Consider the following 26977-nt stretch of genomic DNA (forward strand, 5'->3'; position numbering starts at 1 on the left):
CTATGTCTGACCGAGAATTAGTAGACCTGTTCATGGGTACCCTGATTGGCCCATTCTACAGCCACCTATTGGGGAGTTCTTCATCAGGTTTCACTGAACTTATACTGACAGGTGAACGGGTGGAGAGCGGCATTCGAAGTGGAAAATTACAGGCAGCTACTTCTACAAGCGGTAAAAAGTCCTACCATGGGAAGAATGAATCGAATGCTGTGTATGGTCAAAAGAGTCACAATAAGAAAAACGGTGACCATGCCATTGGAGCGGTGACGATCGCAGCCCCGCCAGCTCAAAACTTCCAGCAAAGACAAGATAGACCAAGAAGGCAGTTTACCAAGCTCAATATGACTTTAGCACAAGCACTGCAAAGCATGCTGAAGGTGAACTTAATCACTCTCAGAGGTCCTCCTGCAAATGTCAACACTGCTTCGCCTCGTTATAATCCCAATGCCAGGTGTGCATATCACTCTGATAGCCCCGGGCATGATACAAACGATTGTTGGCTGTTGAAGAATAAGATTCAGGACATGATCGATGCTGGGGAAATTGAGTTCGAGCCTCCGGAGACTCCAAATGTCGTCACTGCTCCTATGCCTAATCATGACAGGGCTGTTAATGCTCTCGATGACGATTCTCTCATCACTACTGTAGCGGACTTGACATCTCCTCTCCCGATCATAAAGAGGAATTTATTGCAAGCTGGTTTATTTCCAGGTTGCACTGAAGATTGTAATCTCTGCATACTCTGGCCCGAGGACTGTTTGAAATTGAAGAATGGCATTCAACGACTGATGGACGATCGCACGATTCTCTTGGAAAGGGTTCCTAAGACGGAATACCCTATCAAAGAAGTATCTGTGATTGCAAGGTCCAAGGGTCCAGTGAAGATTACTGCTCCCCGAATACCTGTGAAGATTATTGCCGAGCCCCGGGTAGCTCCTCTGATCATTACTACACCTGGCCCAGTACCATATTCCTCGAGCAAAGCCATTCCGTGGAATTATGGAGGTGATGTTTACATCCATGGTGTAAAGCAAGTTGGCAATTCTGCTAATCCTAATGATATTGTTGGGACTAGTAAAGTTACTCGAAGCGGAAGGATCTTCTCTCCAGAAATCTCACCTCCGGTTCCCGAAAACCGAGGAAAGGAACCAGTCAACCCTTCTCAGTCAGAGATACCGATCAAAGCTACTACTGAAGACGTTGCCAAACGAGAAATGGAAGAAATGCTGAAAATCATCCGCAAGAGTGATTTCGATGTGGTAGAACAGTTGGGGCATACTCCTTCCAAAATCTCGATGTTGTCCTTGTTGTTATCTTCCGAATCTCATGCCAATGCCTTGATAAAATTCCTGAAGACTGCCCATGTACCTCAGGAGACCTCCGTCGATCAGTTCGAAAACTATGTTGCTAATCTGACTGTCGACGGTGGCCTAGGTTTTTCCAATGCTGACCTGACGCCGGCGGGAAAGAACCACAATAAAGCCCTGCATATCTCCATTGAGTGTAAAGGGATCACCCTGTCTCATGTGTTGATCGATAATGGATCCTCTTTGAATGTGTTACCGAAAGTCGTGCTCGATAAACTTGACTGCAAGAGCATTGAATTGAAGCCTAGTGACATTGTGGTGCGTGCTTACGATGGTGCAAAGAGTGTTGTCCATGGTGAAGTGGTTCTCCCTATCAAGATAGGACCTCAGGTTTTCGACACTACTTTTCACGTAATGAACATTCGCCCCGCTTATTCCTGCTTACTGGGACGCCCTTGGATTCATGAGGCAGGTGCTGTAGCTTCGTCTCTCCATCAAAAGCTGAGGTATCCAATAGAGGGTAAGATCGTCACTGTGTGTGGGGAAGAAGAATACATTGTCAGTAGTGTGCATACCTTCAGATACGTTGAGATGGATGGTGAATTCTTCGAGACTCCGACTCAGTCATTTGAATTGGTTCCTCCGCCTAGTCCTGTCCTTAAGCCAACTCCCCTTGTGCCCGAGGTTATTCGAGCTCCTCCTGCCATGGTTTCCCTGAAGGACGCTCAAGCTGTGGTTGAAGATGGTGGCTGTACTGGCTGGGGTCAACTGATCAGCATACCCTACAAGTCTGATAAATCTGGTCTGGGATTTAGCTCTGAAAAGATGGTCAAAGATCAAATCAATGCTGTAGAAGATGCTGACAGTGATTGCGACCTGGATAGCTGGATCTACCCAACAATTGGCGACGGACTCAATAATTGGAAGGCTGAAGACACTATCCCGATCTCCTTTAGTCAGGAGTAATTGTTATTGTCCATTTAGTATTGCAAATCTTTAAATTTTAATTGAACTTCTTAAAGCATTGTGTCTATACCCGGGGCACAATAGCTAATTTGTTAAGGGTTTCGTCATTTCATAAGCATATTCATATTCAATAAATCAATGGACTTTTTCGCATTCGAATATTGCGCTCTTTATTTTTCCTGTCGTCTTTCAAACAAGTTATGCTTTCTTACACACACTCACGTAACAAATTGCAGATCCGTATCCACTCTGGATCCTATTGATAATAATTCCGCTACTGTTCATTATGACTTTGAAAATCCAATCTACCAAGCCGAAGATGGAAGTGAGGAAGATTGTGAAGTCCCTGGAGAGCTTGCCAGACTATTACTGCAAGAGGAAAGGACTATACAGCCGCATGAAGAGTCCCTCGAAATTGTAAATCTGGGTACTGAGGTAGACAGAAAAGAAGTCAAAATAGGAGCAGATTTGGAAAACAGTGTAAAAGAAAGATTGATTCAGATGTTGCACGACTATGTAGAGGTTTTCGCCTGGTCTTATGAAGACATGCCCGGGTTGGATACTGATATAGTGGTGCATCGGCTGCCTACGAAGGAAGACTGCCGTCCTGTCAAGCAAAAGGTTCGCCGCATGCGTCCCGAAATGTCTGAGAAAATCAAAGCCGAGGTTATGAAGCAATTCAATGCCGGTTTCCTAGCCGTTACTTCTTATCCTCAATGGGTTGCTAATGTGGTGCCAGTGCCAAAGAAGGATGGTAAGGTGCGGATGTGCGTAGATTACAGAGATTTGAATAAAGCGAGTCCCAAAGATGACTTTCCACTCCCGCACATTGATGTTCTGGTAGATAACACCGCTCAACACAAAGTATTCTCATTCATGGATGGATTCTCGGGTTATAATCAGATTAAGATGGCACCTGAGGACATGGAGAAAACTACGTTTGTGACACAATGGGGCACTTTCTATTACAAAGTAATGCCATTCGGTCTAAAGAACGCCGGGGCAACGTACCAGCGTGCTATGGTGGTTTTGTTCCATGATATGATTCATCATGAGATAGAAGTATATGTGGATGACATGATAGCTAGATCTCATACTGAAGAAGAACATCTCGATCATTTATACAAACTGTTCGAGAGGTTGAAGAAGTACAAGTTGAGATTGAATCCAAACAAGTGCACTTTTGGAGTGAGATCCGGTAAACTCTTGGGCTTTATTGTCAGTGGTAAAGGAATTGAGGTTGACCCGGCTAAAGTGAGAGCTATTCAGGAAATGCCAGTTCCCCGTACGGAGAAAGAGGTCAGAGGTTTCTTGGGACGCTTGAACTACATTGCCCGATTTATCTCCCACTTGACCGCTACCTGTAAACCCATCTTCAAATTACTGAGGAAGGATCAAGAGATGATATGGAACGACGAATGCCAAGAAGCTTTTGACAGAATCAAGAAATATCTCCAGGAACCTCCAATTCTGATACCACCAGTCGAAGGAAGACCTCTGATCATGTATTTGACCGTGTTAGAAAATTCAATGGGGTGCGTGTTGGGGCAACATGACGAGTCTGGTCGAAAAGAGCATGCCATATACTACCTGAGCAAAAAGTTCACCGACTGTGAAACAAGATACTCACTGCTCGAGAGAACTTGCTGTGCTTTGGCCTGGGCTGCTCGCCGACTAAGACAGTATATGTTGAATCACACCACTTTGTTGATTTCTAGGATGGATCCCATCAAATACATGTTCGAGAAGCCTGCCCTCTCCGGAAGAATAGCAAGATGGCAGATGATCTTAACAGAGTACGACATCCAGTACACTACCCAGAAAGCAATCAAAGGAAGCGTGCTAGCTGATCATTTGGCTCATCAAGCGGTGGATGATTACCAATCTATGAATTTTGAGTTCCCAGATGAGGATGTCATGTTTGTTATTGGTAATGAAAAACCTAAACCGGATGAAGGACCCGAATGGGGATCCCGATGGACTATGGTCTTTGATGGGTCTTCTAATGCATTGGGCCATGGTGTTGGAGTTGTACTCATTTCTCCCGGAGGTCACCATACACCTTTCACAGCTAGACTATGTTTTCATTGTACTAATAATATGGCTGAGTATGAAGCATGTATTTTGGGACTCAAAGCTGCTATAGATTGGCGAATCAAGTTTTTGAGTGTGTACGGGGATTCGGCCTTGGTAATCAGTCAGATCAACGGAGAATGGGAGACTAAACATCCAAATCTCATCCCTTATCGAGAGCAGGTGATGACATTGATCCCATACTTTGAGGAGATTACATTTGAACATATTCCACGAGAGGAGAATCAGTTGGCAGACGCATTAGCTACCATGTCATCTATGTTCAGAGTCAGATGGGGTAGCGAAGCTCCCGTGATTACCATTGGACGATTAGATGAACCAGCACACTGTTATGAACTTGACACTGAGGTGGTACAGGAGAAACCTTGGTTCCACAATGTAAGAAGATATTTAGAAGCTCAGGAATACCCTGAAGGGGCATCCATCAATGACAGAAAATTCCTGAGGAAGTTCTCCGCTAAATTCTTTCTGAGTAACGGAGTATTATACAAACGTAATCATGATTCGACTCTGCTTCGCTGTGTGGATAAAAAGGAAGCAGAAAGGATTATGGAAGACATGCATGACGGTATTTTTGGGACTCATTCTAATGGACATACAATGGCCAAGAAGATTCTGAGATCAGGGTATTATTGGTCTACCATGGAAGCGGATTGCCACCATCACTCCAGAACCTGTCACAAGTGTCAGATCTATGCGGATAAAGTACATGTGCCTCCGGCTCCATTGAACGTGTTGACAGCTCCTTGGCCCTTTGCAATGTGGGGCATCGATATGATCGGAGAGATTAAACCTAAGGCTTCTAATGGACATCGCTTCATTCTCGTCGCCATTGATTACTTCACAAAGTGGGTAGAGGCATCCTCATTTGCTTCTGTCACCAAGACTGTGGTGGCACGGTTCATCAAGAATAGTCTTATTTGTCGGTATGGCATCCCTGAAAGAATTATCACTGACAACGGTACTAACTTGAACAACAAGATGATTACTGAACTCTGCACGCAGTTCAAGATAAAACACCATAACTCTTCCCCGTACCGGCCAAAGATGAATGGCGCCGTAGAAGCTGCTAATAAGAACATCAAGAAAATCATACAAAAGATGACAGTGACGTACAAAGACTGGCATGAGATGTTACCATTTGCTCTCCATGGTTATCGCACTTCAGTACGCACTTCGACAGGGGCAACTCCTTTCTCTTTAGTCTACGGAACGGAAGCTGTTTTACCAGTGGAAGTCCAGATTCCCTCCCTAAGGATCATGAAAGAGGCGGGCTTAGATGAAGATGAATTGATTCAGACTCGACTCGATCAGATAAACTTGATTGATGAGAAGAGACTTGCGGCTGTTTGTCACGGGCAGATATATCAGAAGCGCATAACCCAGGCATTTAACAAAAGAGTCAAGAGACAGGTGTATCGAGTTGGCGACTTGGTGATCAAGCGTATCATCCTACCACAAGGTGATCCCAGAGGCAAGTGGACTCCCACATACGAAGGGCCATTTGTGATTAAGAAGGTATTCTCCGGTGGAGCCATGATACTTGCTACGATGGATGGCGAAGACTTCCCGCATCCTGTGAACGCGGATATAGTTAAAAAATACTACGCATAAAAAAGACCCGCTAGGTCGATGTACCTAGGCAAAAGTAAGGGCATCCCGGCGAACCAAAAAGGTTCGGGCAAAAATTAGGGATAAACATATAAAGACGTACACCCGGCAAGTCGAAAACCTGAAAGGGCGGCTTGGGCAAAAAAGGGCATCCCGGTGGACTGAAAACCTGAAAAGGCGGTCCAGGAAAAAATTAGGGATTAAAGCGTATGACTATGTCCTGTTCTCTGCCAGCTTCAACCAAGTTCAAGGGACTAACAAGCCAATCACTTCTATCCGACAGCGAGTGATGAGATGCTCGAAGACATGATGACAGTAGTGGAATTAAAATCAATAGGACTTTTTCTGCATAGCTTTCTCTTTTTCTTGACAATTTCCTCTTACTAGGATTTCTGTCTCCTTGTACATAAATTGCCTGTTTATAGGCCCTCTTTCAACATCAATACAATTTCATTTCCAAAAAGATGCTTTTGTTTCACGTTCTCTGTTTTGTTTGTGTAAACGTCCATTGGTTTCATTTGAATTGATTTATGCATTTGAGTATGATCAATGTTTACCAAAAATGCATGTCTAAAATAGCAATAGCAATCACTACGACTTCAGGATCGAGGAGAAGGTCTAATCACGCTTCCCCAGGAGTCCGTTGCTAATTCTATTCCCCGGCTAAGCCAGTTATTCCCCAGAAGAAATTGGCATCACCAGACAGACAGGTCATCTCTTCTATCCCCAGCCAGGCTCTGTTGAGTGTTTCCACCGTCAGACAGAAATCAAATCCCCAGCTAAGGAAGGGCCATCAATACCACTGCCTCCGACCAGCAGACTGAGATCTATCTCCCCAGTAGTGTCCCCTGGAAGAATGTTTCAGACGCCTAATGCATTCATTATATCATTTCATATTACATACCTGCATACAACGCTCACATTTACTTCATTCCGCATCATACACTTTACATCATTTCATAACATATACATGCATACACATGCATACCAGGTCCGCATGCATGCAACATTTGCATCTCATGCATCATGACATCGCATAAAGCTAACTTTATTTTTCAGGCTAATTATCCCCCTGATCACATTCAAGGTTCGAGTACAGCTCTCAGATATACTCCGTGTCAACATTCATTCTGACATACTCAGGTGCTACCTTCGGACAGGTACATTCCTGAATGGTAGTCTAGTATACGGCTACTCCCTTGCTCAGGTGCTACCTTCGGACAGGTACATTCCTGAATGGTAGTCTAGTATACGGCTACTCCCTTGCTCAGGTGCTACCTTCGGACAGGTACATTCCTGAATGGTAGTCTAGTATACGGCTACTCCCTTGCTCAGGTGCTACCTTCGGACAGGTACATTCCTGAATGGTAGTCTAGTATACGGCTACTCCATTACTCAGGTGCTACCTTCGGACAGGTACATTCCTGAATGGTAGTCTAGTATACGGCTACTCCCTTGCTCAGGTGCTACCTTCGGACAGGTACATTCCTGAATGGTAGTCTAGTATACGGCTACTCCCTTACTCAGGTGCTACCTTCGGACAGGTACATTCCTGAATGGTAGTCTAGTATACGGCTACTCCCTTACTCAGGTGCTACCTTCGGACAGGTACATTCCTGAATGGTAGTCTAGTATACGGCTACTCCCTTACTCAGGTGCTACCTTCAGACAGGTACATTCCTGAATGGTAGTCTAATATACGGCTACTCCCTTACTCAGGTACTACCTTCGGACAGGTACATTCCTGAATGGTAGTCTAGTATACGGCTACTCCCTTGCTCAGGTGCTACCTTCGGACAGGTACATTCCTGAATGGTAGTCTAGTATACGGCTACTCCCTTACTCAGGTGCTACCTTCGGACAGGTACATTCCTGAATGGTAGTCTAATATACGGCTACTCCCTTACTCAGGTGCTACCTTCGGACAGGTACATTCCTGAATGGTAGTCTAGTATACGGCTACTCCCTTACTCAGGTGCTACCTTCGGACAGGTACATTCCTGAATGGTAGTCTAATATACGGCTACTCCCTTGCTCAGGTGCTACCTTCGGACAGGTACATTCCTGACTGGTAGTCTAGTATACGGCTACTCCCTTGCTCAGGTGCTACCTTCGGACAGGTACATTCCTGAATGGTAGTCTAGTATACGGCTACTCCCTTACTCAGGTGCTACCTTCGGACAGGTACATTCCTGAATGGTAGTCTAATATACGGCTACTCCCTTACTCAGGTGCTACCTTCGGACAGGTACATTCCTGAATGGTAGTCTAATATACGGCTACTCCCTTACTCAGGTGCTACCTTCGGACAGGTACATTCCTGAATGGTAGTCTAGTATACGGCTACTCCCTTACTCAGGTGCTGCCTTCGGACAGGTACATTCCTGAATGGTAGTCTAGTATACGGCTACTCCCTTGCTCAGATGCTACCTTCGGACAGGTACATTTCTGAATGGTGGTCGGGTACACGACTACTCCCTTTTCGGCAGATCCAGCCTAACGGACGGCCCATTCTGCAACCCAGATGCGATCTAGCGTACGATCAATTCTGATCTTTCATCCCCAGCAAAGTCATCCGCCTAATGAACAACTCACTATGGTATTCAGACACGGTCTAACGTATGATCCATTCTGATCCCTTATCCCCGGCAGTATATAGCACACGCTGATTTCCCAGCGAAGTCAACAACATGACGGATGTTTCACCATACGGTCTAGCGTAGGACCCGGGATGACATCCATATCTTCAGACATCGTCTAAAATATGACACAATCGGAAGCTCGTCATCAAACTTCCTGGGTGGCATCTCTAAGCCCACCTCCATCAAGACTCATGGACAAGCGCAAATTTTCGGGGCATTCTAGTGTTCAATAATCTTTCACCTCCAGACCACGAACGGCACATACCATTCTACTCTCTCGGTTCAAGAATATTGAATAGGAGCAGCTGTCATACCCCAAAATTTGCCCATCGACACTACAAAGCATTTTTCGAGACCCTCTGACTTGTCATGCAAGGCACCGGTATCAAATGGACAAAAGCCCAGCTCACAACAGGCCCAATCCAAAGGCGGCCCAAAACAGCTTGCTCGCTAGGCGAGCAGCTCCTTCGCCTAGCGAACATTTCATCATGCCACTCGCCCAGCGAAGCATTGGATCCAGAGAAAAGCCCAGACCTAGCTTGCTCGCTAGGCGAGCAATTCCTTCGCCTAGCGAAGCTTGCGAGAATTTGAAGTTTTGGACCTCATTTTAAGCCCATTAGGTCACCACTACCACTACTATAAATACCAGCTCTCCTCTGCCACGAAAAACACACACACAGACAGACACAGAAAAACTCACAGAGACTCACACACAGACCCAGAGGAAACCCTAGCACCGAAATCCTGCTGATCCAAAGAGTTCAGAAGGTGGAAACCCTGAAGGCCGCTTACCCGCTCCGAAGCTACCGCCGCCCAACGCAATCAGGCTCGCCAATTCAAGGTTGCAATTCGATTGCAAACAGGTTTGCATCACTATTCTCGCTTTATTTTCTTAATTTGCATGTGATATCGCTTTGTATTCTCATTTGGCATGTGGTACCGCTTCATGTTCTTAACTTGTGGATGATACTATAATTGAATTTATAAATGTATTTAAAGTTTTGCACGTGAATTTAAGTGTGCCTAAATATTGTGAATGCTGAACCATGTAATTATATGTTGGATACCATAAGCCATGCCGCAGGTTGAAGTCATGCTCTTCTCAAATTCCAAACCCGTGGCCGCTCGCTAGCTCATCGCTAGGCGAGCCCGCAGCGAGCCTTCGCTGAGCCTTCGCTAGGCGAAGCAGAGGCGAACGGAACAGGGGCTGCTTTGTCTCTTTGTTGCCCATTTTATGTTTACCTAATGATGATTCTGCATTATTTGGCTTAAATTCCTGACTGTTATATTTATTTTATGGTGCAATTTCCAATTGTATTTTACCTCGATGCTTTAATCCGTGTGTTCATGGTGTAAGGGCTAGCATACTTCCGAAGAAATAGCCGGCTAGGCATACCGCTATAGGTGTCGCTTTAGGTGTGGACACTCTTGAGGAAACGGTTTCTGGAATGGCTTAAGTTTAATGTGGAGATTCCTCTCGAATCACCAAGATTGATTTTTAATGTATTGATTTCATTGATTTACTGTGGACCTATTCACCTAATTGACTACGGCTATTTAATTAATTGTTAAAATCCGGACTTAAAATAAATAATATGGGACCTCTCTTTATTACCCCACGATTGCGTAATACGGTCATGCCCCGCGAATATGGGGATATCTTTAGCAAAGACCCTTCGGTAAAATCATCATAGTCCCTCGGATGTTGCCTTCGGAAATACGATTTTGTCCCTCGATGACCCTTCGGTGTAGCCTACGGTTAAATGATGATAGTCCCTTCGAATGCTAAGGTATCCTCACAACTGTTGCCTTCAATGACCAACCGATGACCCTACGATGACCCTTCTACATCCCCAGGATAAAACTACTTACTTCTCCATAGTAAGGACAGTTTTACCCTCATAAGGATGGGAAATGCCCGGAAAGACCTCGGACAGGTATAACCTTAATTGCTCATTCATAACAAAAAATGCTTTTCACACCTCACACCTTTCAAACATCTTTTTAGAAAATCACCACTTAGCATACATCCGTACTAGGATCATTGCCAAGTTATATTTTTCTGAACTATTTTCAAAATTAAACGAGATAATCACTTTGTATACATTCCTGCAAGAATCATTACAAAGTTAAATTCTCATTTTCAAAACATTTTTCATACATTTTTCAACCACCTTTTTTAAACTAAAAAAAACATAAATGATTGAGCAATTAAGAGCCCATGGATAACCATGGATACAAAGGGTGCTTACCCCTTCCCTTTGTATAAAGTACCTCCCGAACCTAAGAATTTAAAATTAAGGTCTTTCCTGTTCTTTTCCACCTTTCCTTATGGGATAAAAGAAAAGTCGGTGGCGACTCTTGCTAACCGCGACATTGCGATTACAAATCCAATAAAGTCCAGTTCACCGTATGACACCAATGAACTCAGCATGAAGAGATCTCTCTAAAGCATGCAATAATTTAATGAAATAAGGAGGTCGAAATCTTACCAAGTTGGAAGAGTAGTTGTGATACAGTTGTTATTTGGCCAAGTTGAGGTGAAACAGATGCTCCTCAAGCTTCCCAAAGTTGAATGGAGAAAGAATTTTGGCTCAAGAGTGTTTAGTTTTGCTCGAAACAAAATCTGCCATAGCTGACCTCTTCAATGGAGCAGTGGTGCAAATGGCATTACAGTTGGAAATCAAGGGTTGGAATGGACTCAAAGATGATGATAGATGATGAAGCAACCAAAGCCAGGTCGTGTGCTTTGCAATTTTTTCAAGAAAAGTTCAAAGATGAAAAAAATGAGAACTTGAGAGAGTGAGAATTTCTGTTTGTAAAGTGGCTGCTAGGGCTTCTGTTTGGCAGAAAATGAACCTTATATCTGCTGTCTTAAGTTGGTTAAGCAAGGTTAATGGAAGTTTAATCATGATTTGTTAAAAATGACCTCTTTGCTAATTGGTCACTTTTGCTTAAATGGTGAGGTGCAAGGCCAAGGCTGCGAAATTGGGCTTTGTAACATGTCAAAAATGCAATTTCTGAACTATTCCAAATGGCACAAATGATTGAAAATGGTTATTTCAAAAATTCAAATTTCACCCTCACTTGAAATTAAATCATGCAAGTTCAAAAAATGCCATTTTGATCTATGATGTTTTGGTGAATGATGGTTACATTTTTGGAAAGAGGGGATCAAATGTGACTTGTTGCAAAAAACCCCACCCAATTTGGCCAAATGGTTTGAGAGATATGGCCTTTTGAAGTTCAAAAATATTTGAGAATGATTCGATCATAACTTGCCAACCATACATGGGAATTGAGTGTTCTTGGACTTTTTGGAAATGGGAGAACACGATCTTCAACTTTCATGTTGGGTAAAAATTCATTTGAAGCTTGTATCATGATGTAAGTTTGGGATCAAGAAGTTTCCATTTTTGGCAAATTCCAATTACAGGTCAAGTTTCTATTTTTGGAAATTTCTTGTCTGGCTTCAAATTCTTCCATGATGATGTTTGACATGTTATATGAGGCCTATATGGACATGAATGAGCCCTCTCAAACCAAATCCCACCATCAAAACCATAAAATCAGGCCCAGTTGACCAAGGTTGACTTTTTAGGGTTTCTGATGGACTGATGCATTGACTGGTGACTTCTGAGCATCCAATCTTTGACCAAACCATTTCAAGAGGACCCCTAGGTCATGTGAACATGTTGGACCAACCCTAGGGCCTTGGCTCAATGGAGTTTGCACTTGCTTGATTGACTGACTGATCTCCTGACCAGTTTGACCTAATTCTTCTGAATGGCTTGCACTTGAGGCAAAGGGACAATGCAATGCTATGCAGTGGACCATGTTATGTTATGACCTAATATGAGAATGTATGTACAATGATAGGTGCAAATTTGAGGTGCTACATGGACTTCCCTTTTGACTTCAGATTCTGCTCAACAGTTCTTAATATGGCTAGTAGTTCAGGAAGAGATTTGTCCATATTATTCATATTGAAATTTAGGACAAATTGACTGAATCTATCTGGCAACGATTGCAAGATTAAATCAGTCGCACGTTCCTTTTCGAGGGGAAAACCCAACCTCTCAAGGTTCTCCACATACGTAATCATCTTGAGCACATGGGGACCTATAGGGGCTCCCTCACCTAACTTGCCTTGAAAAAGGGCTTTTGAAACTTCAAACCTTTCATGCCTTGCTTGCTCTTGATAGAGCATCTTCAGGTGTTCGATCATATCGAACACTGCCATGTTCTCATGTTGCTTTTGCAACTATGAGTTCATGGTAGCTAGCATGAGACAAGCAGTTTCATTGGCATCATCGACATGATTCTTATAAGCATCTCTTTCTGCCTTAGGTGCAGAACTAGGAGGTTCCTCTTCAGGAACAGGTTTCTCCAAGACATACAACTTTCTATCATGTTTGAGGATAATCCTCAAATTTCGGTGTCAATCCAAAAAATTTGTTCCAGACAATTTTTCCTTGTCAAGGATTGATCCTAAAATGTTGTTAGAGATGTTTGTTGTCATGGTAATCTACATGATAATAATGAAAATATAAGTATCAATAACATATTTAATTAGGCCTTTAATTAAATATGCTCCCACTATTTTACTCAAAACAAATGACCCTCACCATTTAATTCGGAAAATCCTGTTGGAAGATTTTCTAGTGGGTCGAGATCCACATTTCACTTTGTTTTAAGTCCGCGTAGGCGGATTACACAAAACTAGGTTATTTAAGTAGGAACTCCTTCCAATTGTATCTAATACAACTCTCGAATATTTTAGTTGGGTGAATAACTCCTTATTCCAATCCATCACATGGATCATTTCCAACTTTTGCTTCTAAACATATATAATCTTATTATAATTTGTTTAGTTAAGTTTGACCCATTGTTTTAGCAATTGGATATTATAAGTATCCCATCTCACCTTATTAATATAGAACATGCACCTCATGTAGGCGAAACCTACATTATCCGATACTAGTCTTGATGAGTGTTAAAACTTGGAAAGCATAAACTTAATATTTAATTTGAGGGAATTTGCAATTATTCTGATCTCACCGGCTTATTTATCATATAAATCGTCTCTCACATGCATCAACATACATTCACATGCATCAACATACATAATGAAACAGTTATGGCCCCTAGCGCAATTGTTCTCCCAAGCCAATGAGAGAACCTAAGCTAACCTAATAGCGATCTAAGCTTCTCCAAGCAAGATCTTTAAGGTTGTCCTCCTTTGATATTGAATTCTTCTCTTTCTTCATAACATTACATTACATAAAAGAAACTCGTTTTATATACGAGGGAGTGAGATGGGAAAAGAAGTTACATTAAGAGATTAAAAGAGAGGCACGACACGCAGGTCGTATTTTAAAAACCCAAAACAAAATAAAGGAAAACTAAGGCCATAACCAATCACCACAAGATAATAATAATAAACACATTATTATTATTAACTTTAATTCTTTTAATTAATTAAAACCAAATTAAATTTCGGCGACCAATCACACTACGCAGAGTTAGCCGGGGGTCCGCTGCCCGGTCAGCGGGAACGGGGGTCAAGGGGGCAGCGCCCCTTGCAGGGTTGTAGGGGCAGCGCCGCGCACCGAAAATTTTAATGAACAATTCATTTGAAATCGACGTCGTTTTTCGCATCAACCCTTGATACTTTAAGGCACAACTCTTGCGCAGTCACAATCCTAATCGCATAACTCTTTGACAACACAACCCTTGTGCCGTCATTAACCCTAATGCACCAATTTCAAACCGTCAAACACATCTCGATTGTTGATTCAGTATGATTGATCAACACGTCATTGCTTCACCATACTAATGTCGGATCAAGAAGAAAACGACCATTGATCGCTCAAAGGAAAACAACCATTAAGTATTTGAATGAACGAAACAGAAACAGTATATCACATATACCGTATTTTGCATCAGGATTACTTATATCATATATATAACTTGATCGATCTCAATTGCATAACCTATGGACGATTGATGTATCGCTGCTTCACCATACTAATGTCGGATTCCGAAGCATAATCAACATCAGTCATCCAAATCGTACACACATGATGCCAAATTTAATTACTCGTTTATTCTTTGATTCATTCTGTCTTTTAATTGTATTAATACAGAAAATAAACAGCTATCAGATGCATGGTTTCGTAAGTGGCTCTGATACCACTGAAGGAGAAGGGTGATCTAAAACGCAACGGAATTTAAAATTTCTCCTTTAGTGGTCCTTAAGAATGGGCATGATCAGTGATAGAATTGTTACCTCTTGTGGCGATTGTAACCTTTGATGCAGATCTACGGAGTGATCACGAACATTGAACGATGACAACGCCTCTACTCAGTCCACACGAACGGATTCCTTCAATCTTAGTGCTAGCTGCTACGAATGAAGGCTTTGAGTGAAAGAGAGAGAGAGAGAGAGAGAGGGAGAGAGAGAGAGAGAGAGAGAGAGAGAGAGAGAGAGAGAGAAACGAAATTGCAACTGCACACATGCTTCTACACAAGGTTTCTATTTATAGAACCATTTGTGTGGGCTGCAAGCTAAAAATCTCACTCAAGTGTATGTGGCCCATATCTTATAATATGCCAAAATCACTTAAGCGCGTGGTACCTTACCATATTTCGTATTCTACTTAAGTACACCGTACCTTACGATGTTATACAATTCACTTAAGGGCACCGTACATTACGATATTCCTTAGTTACTCTATCTCTCATCAATCCGTCCTTTTGTGTGTGACCCTGTAGGTTTTCGCGGCATTGGCAATTATATTAAATCACGTATTTAACATAATAAACAGTGAGCGGTATCTAGCAACACATCACTGCTATCCAAGACACGAAAATGTCATGTGATCTGACAAATCCTTTTGTGATAATACTTATGTGTATAATTACCTTTTTTCCCTTATGTCTATATTGAACACAAGGCATAGACCGTGTCATCCTTGTCCAGTTCAATATTGGGCCCATAGACATTTATCCTATTACGCAGGATGGGCAAATTCGATCTAGGTCACTCATGTCCCTTAGCACGCTTCGTGGAGTATCCATCAACTATCTTTAGGGTCATCGAGTTACGGACAATGTTTTATCAGCAATAAGGCACTCGACTCTACATCTAGGGTCCATAGTGGTTTCAGGTCGAAGGGTGGTATACATCATGATCACCATGAGAATAACTTATGAAACTTTGCATAACATTCTATATAGTATTCTCATAGCGGGTCATTCCAGTATAAATATTACTCTTAATATTCATACCTATGTTTAAGACTTGATAACTCCTTATCCATGATCCATGAGATGTGATCATCAGTCTATATACATAATAGTCTTAATGCTTTAATGTTATCCCACTTCATAATAAAGCTCGACTATGGATACTTTAAGAATAGTGTCCTTATGTTTAATGTGATCTCATGATTAAGTCACACTTGATACATTAAACGGACTATCTATTCTAGGGACTTTATTAGACAAACATAATAAAGAAAAAGCCTTTTATTATTAATAAATAATTTGATACAAGTACCAAAAGTATTGGCCTCTAGGGCTTACACCAACAGTTATCATATGAAATAAATTTTGTTTTTAATATAAAGCAAAAGAGGTATATGTAAAATTATTTTGGTATGCTCGTTCCAACACTAGACAGTTAGTACGATTGTGATCTGGATGACAACATGAACTACATAATCAAACCATTTTGTTCGTCGTATCCATTTCGGTTCGAATACGGATGTTGTTTGGACGACCCTTTTTCTTTCTTCGCATAACTTTATTGTGCCAGAGAATGTCCCATTGATATCTAGGACAATAATCCTCTTTTGTAACAACTGAAAAACTAATTTTGTAAACATTAGATAAGCTTATGACTTTGTAAACCTCAGATAGTAAGTAGGGTGGGTCCTTTCGAACCTTTGAACATACCGCAATGACATGGGAGCAGGGCATACGAAAGGCTTGGAACTTTCTACACTTGCACCAACCTCCATCTAGTTTCACTATGTATTGTCCCATCGGCATGCCTTCATTGTGATCCACAGACTCAACAACATCGTACCACCCTTTAGTACGGTCAAACACAGTGACCACATGTGTGTTAGCTTTGGCAGCTTCGTGTTTAATGAGTTCCATTGAAGCATTACTGAATAACTGCCCAGATTGCAACACTGAACTTCATTTGGAATGTCTTGTCTCAAACAGCGCCCCTAGCCTGAAATATGTTTCCTGCACTAAAGCGGTTATAGGTAGATTTCATATGTCTTTGAAGACAGAGTTCATTGATTCCACAAGATTTGTTGTCATGTGGTCCTAACATTGACCGTTGTCATATGCCCTAGTCCACTTCTCCAATGGAATACTGTCGATCCACCATATTGCATCTGCGTTTGACAATCTGATGTCTTCGTGGTAGTGTTTGAAAGAAGGTTCTGTTAGTGCGTAACATGCGTTGACAACCTTCGTCCGCAACGTTTTGTCTTTCATCTCCCGTATAAAATTTTGAGCGATATGTCTAATGCAGAAGACATGCGTCGATGGAGGATCCTGCCAGTCATTATCAATGTTTTTGTATGCACTCACTATTGAAGGGTGTCGGTGAGAGATCAAACATAAGTTAGATTGAGGAGCAACGTGCAATCAGAGATTTCTTAGGAAAAAACTCTATCCCTCAGCAGTTTCCCCTTCAACTAGGGCAAAGGCGATTGGAAAAATGTTGTAGTTGCCATCTTGTGTCACTGTCATCAATAACGTTCCTTTATATTTCTCGTACAACCGTGTACCATCACTTTGTATAATAGGAGAGACTTCTGGTCAAGCTAGGGGGTCAAGGTATTAACTTAAAATATCTCAAACAATATTATGCGAGAATAACATTGACCGAAGAATCTACCGATTTTGAAAAAATAATTAAAGCTCGACGTTATATTATGATTCTATTCGATAATTTTTTATTTCTCAAAATTACAGGTAATACGGTAAATATTATGTATTTACCGTTGTTACAAAACATAAATAAGGTAAGCACATATAGTTGGGGTTCAACTGTTTTTGCACATCTATATATTGCGTTGTATAAAAATGCAACAAAAAAATACTTGTACGTTTTATTCATGCGCATATTTGCTACAAGCATGAGGTTGGTCAAGAATGTCGTCACTCGTCCCGGTAAACGAGAAGCCATCTAATTATTAGACTTTATATTACAACTAACTCTAACTAATATTTTTTCAAATGTTTTTGATTTAGGTGGTCAGTTAGAGGGATGAACTACAACAGGTGTCTGAAACATGTTGTAGTAGTCTATCGCAATCTATTGGACCACATTGGACCAGACAATGTAATACTCCAACACAACTCTATTTTGATTAAAAAATAATTATCAAAATATTTATCATCTAATCAAGTCATATTCTTATACAGTTTATCTGGAGGTCATATCTAGGTCTTGATCATCAGGTTAACGATGATACTGCTGCAGTTTGGACAGCAAAAACACCAATTATCCAATTCACTACAGTGGAGATGCACCAGAGTGACCGGGTAAAACCGCAGTTCGGCATGCAACAATAAATTCCAGAACCTCAGAAGTGTTTGGGAGATTGACATCAACAAAGAATCGATGATCAATGAGATTATTCCGACTGGAAGGACTTTGCAAAAGAGATGTGTCTTCATTAGAGGAATCGACGACAACACATCTTAAACGAATTAGTCATACAAGGCGCTAGACCAACTCAACAATATATGGCATGGTTTAGATCGGTTACAACGTCACAATTTGTGTCTAAGCCAAAGTATTTGATTGATCTACGCCAACTAGCTTCGTCATCATATGCCCAACAGCAAGTCCTCGTCCAAGAACAATATCAAAGCATCCAAACCCAACGACCAACCCCACACCATCATCCTACCATAAACACCCAACAACCAAACACCCAACCTCGCAATCCATTCATGCCACACACACAATCTCAAAACCAATAATCAAACCCTACACACCAACAACCATACGCAACCACCACAACAGTCTATAACCCAAATGATTAATATAATTCATGTCATCGTAGCCCCCCACCAATAACCACTCAAACATCTCATCGTCACAACATCCAACCATTGTTTGACTATAGTACACCTCAGGAACCATTGATTCGTTTCCAAACCGATTCAATGTCCCAATTCAGGCAACCATATCGTCTGTAATTCACCAAACCACAACAACCCAACTACAAGAACATGTGCACCAAACTGAATTACGGAAGTGCAGTTGGCGAGAACCCCAAACTATTTGGAACAAATGATGACACATCTATCAAATACCGTTGGACCTTCCACCAGACCTTCACACCAGCCATCATTAGATCATGTCAATACTCAAAGACCTCAAACACCCCAGGAAAATCGTGGGAGACCTCAAAGACAGACTAACGCTCCTGTATGTGGAATATGGGGCATTTCAATCGAGCGGGTCATTGAATTTCTTTTTAATTCCGTGTAATATTTTGGATTATATATATATATATATATATATATATATATATATATATATATATATATATATAATTTTTATTTCCAGTACTTTTTTTATTTTAAAATTAACATTTAAATTTTAAAAAAAATTATAGGTGCATGCGTCACATGCATTGGCGCATACACAATGTAGTGTATGCATGCACCAAGAAGCATGACGCCTAGGTTGTACACCATTAGGAGCATGCACCAAGAGGCATGCCGCTTCCTCTCTAACTTAATTGGATGTGTCAGTTCAACTGACGCATCAGTTAAGAAATGTGGTTATTTTGATTATTTTTTTTGAAAAATAGATTATTTAAGAATTTAAATTGAAATTAGTAGTTATTTAAAAAAAATCGATTATTGTAACTACAGTAATAAAAAATAATTGAAAGAAATTGACAATATTATGGAATTGTTTTTTATTCAAGGACCCAAACAAGTTGATCCCTTGCTCCCTAGCTAAAGGAACTAGACTCGCTAACTGAAACGTTGTATAAGTAATTTACATAGTAACGTTGAAGCTTTAGCTTTTCCTTTCTCATTTCTAATATTGAAAAACTAGCTGAAATAATGTATCAGACTGTCAGGACACTGGCCTGCAAGAAGCAACATAGGACAAATGCACACATCAGTTTATGTTTATGAAATAGACAGGAAAAGTTTCTTCTATCATTTTAATTTGAAATGATTATTTGATATAAGGTTATATGCATTACCCGTCAAAATCCAAGGTCAAAGCTTGGGAATGCTTTCCTTTCACTCAAAAACTCCTCCGCACTCTCTACTTCATTTGAAATGGGGCAAGAAGAATGAACATCCGGACTTGATAATAATAAGTCAAAATCTGCCTCATTGATACTTTGCTGAGCTTCCTTGTCTGAGGACTACATATACAATTTCAAAATCACTTAAACAAATTTTAGACGACTCACGATTTTGCAGTGTATTGAAAACAAACAAAATTCATTGAGAAAAAGTAAGAAAAGTTCTCAACTATATGGAAAGTACGAAACTAATGCCATAGAAATCACATGAACATTCTGCACTCTAGCTGCCACTATTATCGGTTACCATGCTCCTAATTGTACCCTTGGCCTTTTTTAAAAAATCCCAACCAATCCTCTAAGACCAAGAGTTAATATTTTCATTGCGGCCTTTAATGAACAACAGAAAGCAATGATATGAAATGGCACCTAGAAAAAATGTAGAGAGAGAAAGAGAGTAGACCTGGTGGGACATTTTGACATTCTCCTTATACTGGAAACTACCACCACCAGATGTTGCTGCAGAACCCAAATTAAGCAGTGTCAACAGTGCTACTAACATCTTAAAAGTCAAAACAAAGAACAGCTACTAAGATTTTCCGAAAATAAAAATAAAAGAGTAAGAAATCCAAAATATACATCATGACTTGCCTTTGGTAGGTGTAATATCAGGAGATTTCATAGTCTCCATTGATTCACTATCCAAAATGTTTTGATATAACTTATTGGGAGATCGGCCACCTATATAAATCCAACATAGTCACATTATTATGATGTAAAGACAGATCGATATCTTACAAGGTTACGCATCTAACCTGTGATATTACGTTCATGAGACTTAGCCGAAGGGTCTTGTAAAAAGGACAATATCTGATTGACTGCACAAAAACCAGAAATCAGCCACATGTACAAATAATGAAATGACATATTGAGATAAGCAATGTTGCTGAAGAGCCCCATATCATAGCACAGGCATCACATGTCTGTGTCTCTGTCGCAGAATGATCAACTTGATTGAATTTTATATCAGTCAACGGGAGCTCATAATTTATCTTATTTCACAGTTGATGTATATTATTGCCATTCGCCAAGTTATATTTTGATACTTCCCTCATCATGTAAAGTTAGAGATGCCAACGCTAATATGAATATGGAAGCAAAATAGTTTGAGTTAGACATGACAAATCAACTTAGCTCTAAAGAATTATATTGATAAAGAATATATACTAATAGATGTTTAGTCACAACTTTCTAAAGAGGTGTATTGTTAAAAAAATTGGCTTCAAGACCATAGGTACGAACCGTCACGTAAAGGCTTGACTACCGGGACTGCCTTGTTTGATTTTAGCGCAGATTGAGAGTTCAAGCCTGCATCTTGCGGAAGACAAGCTCGGCTCGGAGGCTGTCCTGCATAATATAGCCATAAACAGATGAGAGTGAAAATCAAAACCTGTCTACCGGTCATTCCATTGTTTCCTGCTAGAGGTGGAGGAGGAGCAATAACGCAAACAAGAGCGGGAAGATTAGAGTCCAGACCAGAGGTACAAAGTACAAACCATCATGTAAAGGCTTAACTATTGGGACTGTCTTGCTTGGTTTGATCTCTTCTATCTCGCAAAATTGAGAGTTCAAGCCTGCATCTCGCCAAAGACAAGGCCTGCTTGAAGGTTGTCCTGCATGACGTAACCATAAACAGATGAGAGTGAAAGATCAAAACCTGTCCACATTCATTCAAGACATGATTCATGCTCATGGTTATCAGGGTGCACCCAATACCGATAGCACGCCTTTAGTTTTTTTCGTCTAACAAATTAATTATATTTGACCATCCAATATTTTGATGAGAATTGGTTAAAAGCGTATAAGAAAAAATTGTTGAAAATTGAATCATGTGATCCAAATTGGTGATACTAAATTATTAACTGCATTGATTGATTCATGCATGTATAACACAACTTGAAGTTGTCTGTGATTCCTCACATGAAACCAATAAGTAAATTGCTCACTCTTATCAAGGCATGCTATTCAAACAGTATTTTTTATTTCTAGAGCCAGATTTGGTGTTTTTATTGTCATTTTTGTGAATGGTTTCCAATATTCTTAGCTTCCTTGTCTCTTGTGACTTCACTGATATTAAGGAGGTTTTTTCTTTAATCCTAAATGATTATTCATAATATTATTGGATTTCAGGTGTGAAAGTGCTAAAGCCCCACATCGACTATGAATGAAGGAAATGCTGGATTTTTAAGAGAGGTGACCCATACCCCCATAGCTTTAAGGTTTTTGACAGATATGTGGTGTCAAAGTCTCTTAAACCCCAAACGTTTGACTCATTAACACTTCCGGACCTCGTTGGCTCGGTGGGGGAGCGGAAATGGATCCTAGTGTGGATCAAGGCTAGTGATGTGGGTGACTCACTTGTAGGGGAGATTGTTGGATTTCAAGTGTGAAAGTGCTAAAGTCCCACATCGACTAGGAATGGAGGAAATGTTGGGTTTATAAGAGAGGTGACACATACCCCATAGCTTTAAGGTTTTGAGTGGATATGTGGTGTCAAAGTCTCTTGGAACCATGGATGTTTGCCCCATTAACACCTCGGGGCCTCGCTCCCTGGACTTCCCCAGCAAATATTTATTTATTTTCATTCAATTTCTCAGATAGATGGGTGTCGGTAACAATGAAAACAAACCAGAAGCTTTAAAAACACGTAAAAACTAAATGATCAAAAGATATAATACAACAAAAATATATGATATTTCTTAATGAGATTATTGTGTATAAAGAAATGGATGATAGTAAGTTCAAAACATTTGAATGACATGCACGGAAGTACAGAATTGTACAACAATAAAATGACTTGAAGAAACTTCTGCATAGCTAAGGACTAACCTCTAGCAGTAGATGGATGAAGCTCGCGACAGACCTTTTGCCCATGTCTTTGTTGTCTCTTCTCAACAACATTTTCACCAACAGTCCCTCGTTCACTCAACTTCACTGGAGATTGGTGACTTCCCTCAGGTTCTCCAACATCAACTAAATGTCCAGCAAAATATGCCATGGAACCAGCTTCTATAACTTCATCTTTCTTTAGAAACCTGCGTTCTAAAGGCCTTTTGCTCAAATCATACAGTATGACCTGGAAAGAGAACATTAAAAGGAGAACAACCAATGAAATTTACACTGTGCCAAGATACTGTGTGTTTAAATAAGGTCTAGTGTTATTAAGAAAAGTTGAATAGTTCATTTCCATGGAACCAGTTTCAAAATAAACAGAAAATCAAAAAAATTGAAGACAGATAAAGAAAAATGTGGCGACACAACCAGGAAAAAGAAAATTATAACAAGTGAGAAAATTAACCTGCCGCCCAAGGGATCCACAACATTCTAGTTGTAAAAATCCATCATGATACTTCTTTGCTTTTTGAGTTAATTGTGTTGTGTATAGGACCTTCCATTCTATATTGAAAAGGAAAGAGATATACAGGTGAACGCTGAATAGTTAATGAAGATGAAAAAACTGAAGACAATCAAAGCAGAAATAAATGCAATCAATAATGGACTTCAAAAGAAACTGACCATATACAAGCGGGAAGGAATCCATAAGAAAGAAATTATAAAGCCTATTAATTGACTCATTTATTGGTTTCCGTTGATTCATGATAAAACTATAAATACTATAGATGTGTGTGTGTGTTTTCACGGAATTCTGTATATCAGCTTCAATTTTAAAATTTTGTAAATTGACTGTTTGAAACTCAGTTAACATGGCTTGCATCTCTAAAAATAATCATTGGGAAATAACCACCATTCAAATGTAAGATCTCGCGTAGTAAAATCAGTACGCTTTTCATTATATTTTTGAAAAGGCAAAGTACTTTGTCAATGAAAAGTGCAAATTCTGTGTTTTAGATCCAAATATCGTCATTAAATAGGCTAGCTACATGCATCGTGTAAATCATAATTGACTCATTAACCAAATCATATTAGTGACTGGTACATAAAGACTCTACACTTTTTTCTTCTACATTGATGTTCCTCCTTCAATTTAAAACAGCTATATGTTACAGAACTGAGTAACAAGAAAGAAAACTAGTGTAACTAAGAATTTATTGGAAATACTAAATGCTAATGAAATCTATAATCATCTTATTTAATAAAAATACAAATGGAAAAAGAACTGATGCAACTAAAAACAACTGGCCAAATACAACACATTTTCAAAACAATAAGTATAACTGTCAACTAACCATGTTTTCCAACAGTTACATGGCTATCAGTGTCAAGAGAAGTTTTCTGTCTGTCTATCTTCTCTATTCTCTTTAGATTAGTGCAATTGTTTCCCTGAACACTGGAATCTGGTGTATGACTAACTTGATCCTCACTAATGTCAACCAAATATGTATCAAATGCAATTGATTCACCGGGTTTTATTACATCATCTTTTTTAAGGAACCTGCTATCTAAGAGTTTCCTGCTTGCATCAAACAGCCTAACCTGAAATACAGACAGAAGAGGGACAGATACCCATTTATTAAGCCCCTCATCTAATCCTGACTGCAACTAGGACATTTTAAGATTTATAACCTGTTTGGATAAATATCTTTACAAACAATTATCGAAACAATTTGAAATGATATTACTTGATTTGATTGGATCAGCATGTTTTGTATTCAAAATAGCTTGTAATCAAAATATCACTGCTATCTAAAGGTTTCCAGCATGACCTGAAATATAGACAGAAAAAGGGAGAGTAGGCCATTTATTGAGCACTTTGTTTATTCCTGACTGCAACTAATATCTGAATACTAGTAAGGACATTTAGTGTCTGTTTGTATTACCACATTTTGTATCCAAATAGCTTGTATTCAAAATATTACTGTGTGAGTTACTTTTTTGTTAGAGGGGGGCAGGGATCAATTTCCCTCAATATTTAAGCTAATCCAAGCATGCCATTGATCACAATACAAGAAGAATAACAAACAAAAAAAAGGATTCAGCGTGTATGCATTAAAATAACCTCACCAATCATATCCTGAAATCAAAGCATATATTGAACTTTTGAGAAACGAAATAGATGTTTGAAAGATAACCTGTTCCCCCCGAGAGCCGCATAAATCAAGTCGTAAAAAACCATCATGGTACTTCTTTGCCTTCTGAGTCATTTGACTGGTGTATAGAACTTGCCACTCTAATTGGATATAGAAAAAGTTCTAATAGTTAGAAGATAAATATAACAAGAAAAGGAAGTTTCTTACTCATTATGTCCTAGAACATACTGTCATGTTTCCCATGCATCTAAACTTTGAATTTAAGAGAGTAACTAGGCAGAATCAATGCTGAATTGCCATATTTTGCACCAGAATGACAGAAAAAGACAAATAAGGCAGCAAAGCAGAGTGAACCCAGCATTACACTAACCTGTTGAACTAGGTTTTTGTGTTTCCTGACTTATCTTTGGTGACTGATACTTAAGAATTTCTCTCTTCTTAAATTCTGCAATGTTTACAACCATACTAATTATACAACTATACCGCACTGCAAATCATATAATTACCTACAGGCTACGGCTAATCAATTATCATCATCACTTGTAGCAATGGCGCAAACCGCATAAGGAATAAGTTGATAAGAAACATCTAATACGACCAATATCAGCAAAAGTACGCAAACATTTCCAAGGAAACTATGGACATACTGATCTTTTTGTACTTTGAAAATACACATCATGCCATCATAGTTTGAACTCCTAGCTAGACATTCAACAAGAATAATCTAAGAGCACAAAAATATTTTCACAAAGCTTAGAAGACAAATTCTGAAAATAATGATGCTAATGTTAACCTTTGATGATTTTCTGCGACGGACTGAGAGGTTTCTGTGTCCGCGTAATAGTCTCCTTCGGATTAACTTTGACATCTTTTGCATCAACACACACATTAGAAAGACATCAGCAGTAAATCATGATTAAGCATTCGAAATGATACCTCCAGAATTAGCAAAAAATAAATAAATAAACATATTGTCAAAACTAGTTGGAGTTGTTAAAGGCAATTGGAAGTTGATTAAAATTAGTTAGCGCAATTAAGATCATTATATAAAGTGTATCGTACACACTTTAATCAAGTATGTAACCTATGAAGCACAAACATAGAAAACACGACATCGACACAGATACGTCGACACCAGTAATAATTTGAAATAAATGAATAAATTAAATGTAATTACAAGTGTCGGTTTCGAACAATGACTCAGACACACACATTTTTTCAAAGGTGTCGATGCTAGATAGTCTGTGTGCAACTACCTTTAACAAACTCCAACTAATTCTATCATATTTCGATACATAGATATATCTATCTATAAATTAATGAAAGATTATGAGAGAGTTCATACCAGGAGTTCTGAATCTGAAAACATTCTTTTGTTTTTTATCAACATTCAATTGAGATTCAGGCTTGTTTTCTCCTTCGAGACTACCAATATCAACAAGGTGACCGTTAAACGTCAAAGTCTCACCGGAGGCAACAGTTTCATCGCTGTTCAAGAGTCTACACTCCAACAGTTTCTCGCATTCATCATACAGCGACAACTACACAGTGATTGAGCGAAAAAACTTCGTGAGATTTTGCAATTGAGTAAATTCAACGTGAATTTCCGATCTGAAGAAACGATTGATTGATAAAATTGACGGTAATTTAGAGTGTGAAAAGATTGAGAGAAAACCTTGGCGGTGGAAACGTTGAGCAATAGAAATCCGTCTTGGTAGACTTTGCGTTTCTGTTTGATGTGTTTTGTGTAGGTCACCGTCCATCGCTTGTTCGAATCGTTCATTGTTAGTGTGAGCTCATACACGCTGAAACGGAACCTGATTGTTGATTGTTGTTGTTCAGGTGCCTTTTGAATTTTTCGTAACCAAATTTTGCAAGGTGATAACGCGGGAAAGGGGAGAATGTATGTGAAAAGAATCTTTTTTTTCTTTTAATTTTTTTTAAAAACAATAGAAAATTGCTGCTTTTTTTTCTTCTTTTGAAACTGTATTTTG

The 26977-nt window shown here is 39.8% G+C and overlaps 1 protein-coding gene across 2 annotated transcripts; it reads right to left on the reverse strand.

Moving 5' to 3' along the window:
* Nucleotides 1-19529: 19529 nt before the first annotated feature.
* Nucleotides 19530-26905, reverse strand: LOC127107063 (uncharacterized). 2 transcript variants are annotated; one of them, XR_007795623.1, is made up of 15 exons: nucleotides 26659-26905; nucleotides 26329-26524; nucleotides 25777-25851; nucleotides 25354-25428; nucleotides 25026-25123; nucleotides 24183-24429; nucleotides 23294-23391; nucleotides 22825-23071; nucleotides 21492-21608; nucleotides 21238-21342; nucleotides 20751-20813; nucleotides 20587-20676; nucleotides 20399-20454; nucleotides 19888-20048; nucleotides 19530-19767 (listed from the first exon to the last, which is right to left on the reverse strand). XR_007795623.1 is itself a non-coding variant. In XM_051044338.1 (15 exons), exons 1-14 carry the CDS (start codon nucleotides 26764-26766, stop codon nucleotides 19891-19893), a joined length of 1740 nt encoding a protein of 579 aa, XP_050900295.1. In that variant the 5' UTR covers nucleotides 26767-26904; the 3' UTR covers nucleotides 19530-19767; nucleotides 19888-19890. The 2 variants fall into 2 exon arrangements, 1 of the variants encoding a protein (XP_050900295.1); XM_051044338.1 differs by having other exon boundaries at nucleotides 19888-20055; nucleotides 26659-26904.
* Between the last annotated feature and the right edge of the window lie 72 nt (nucleotides 26906-26977).

This window comes from Lathyrus oleraceus, chromosome 7, assembly GCF_024323335.1.
Source record: "Lathyrus oleraceus cultivar Zhongwan6 chromosome 7, CAAS_Psat_ZW6_1.0, whole genome shotgun sequence".
Classification (NCBI taxonomy): domain Eukaryota; kingdom Viridiplantae; phylum Streptophyta; class Magnoliopsida; order Fabales; family Fabaceae; genus Lathyrus; species Lathyrus oleraceus.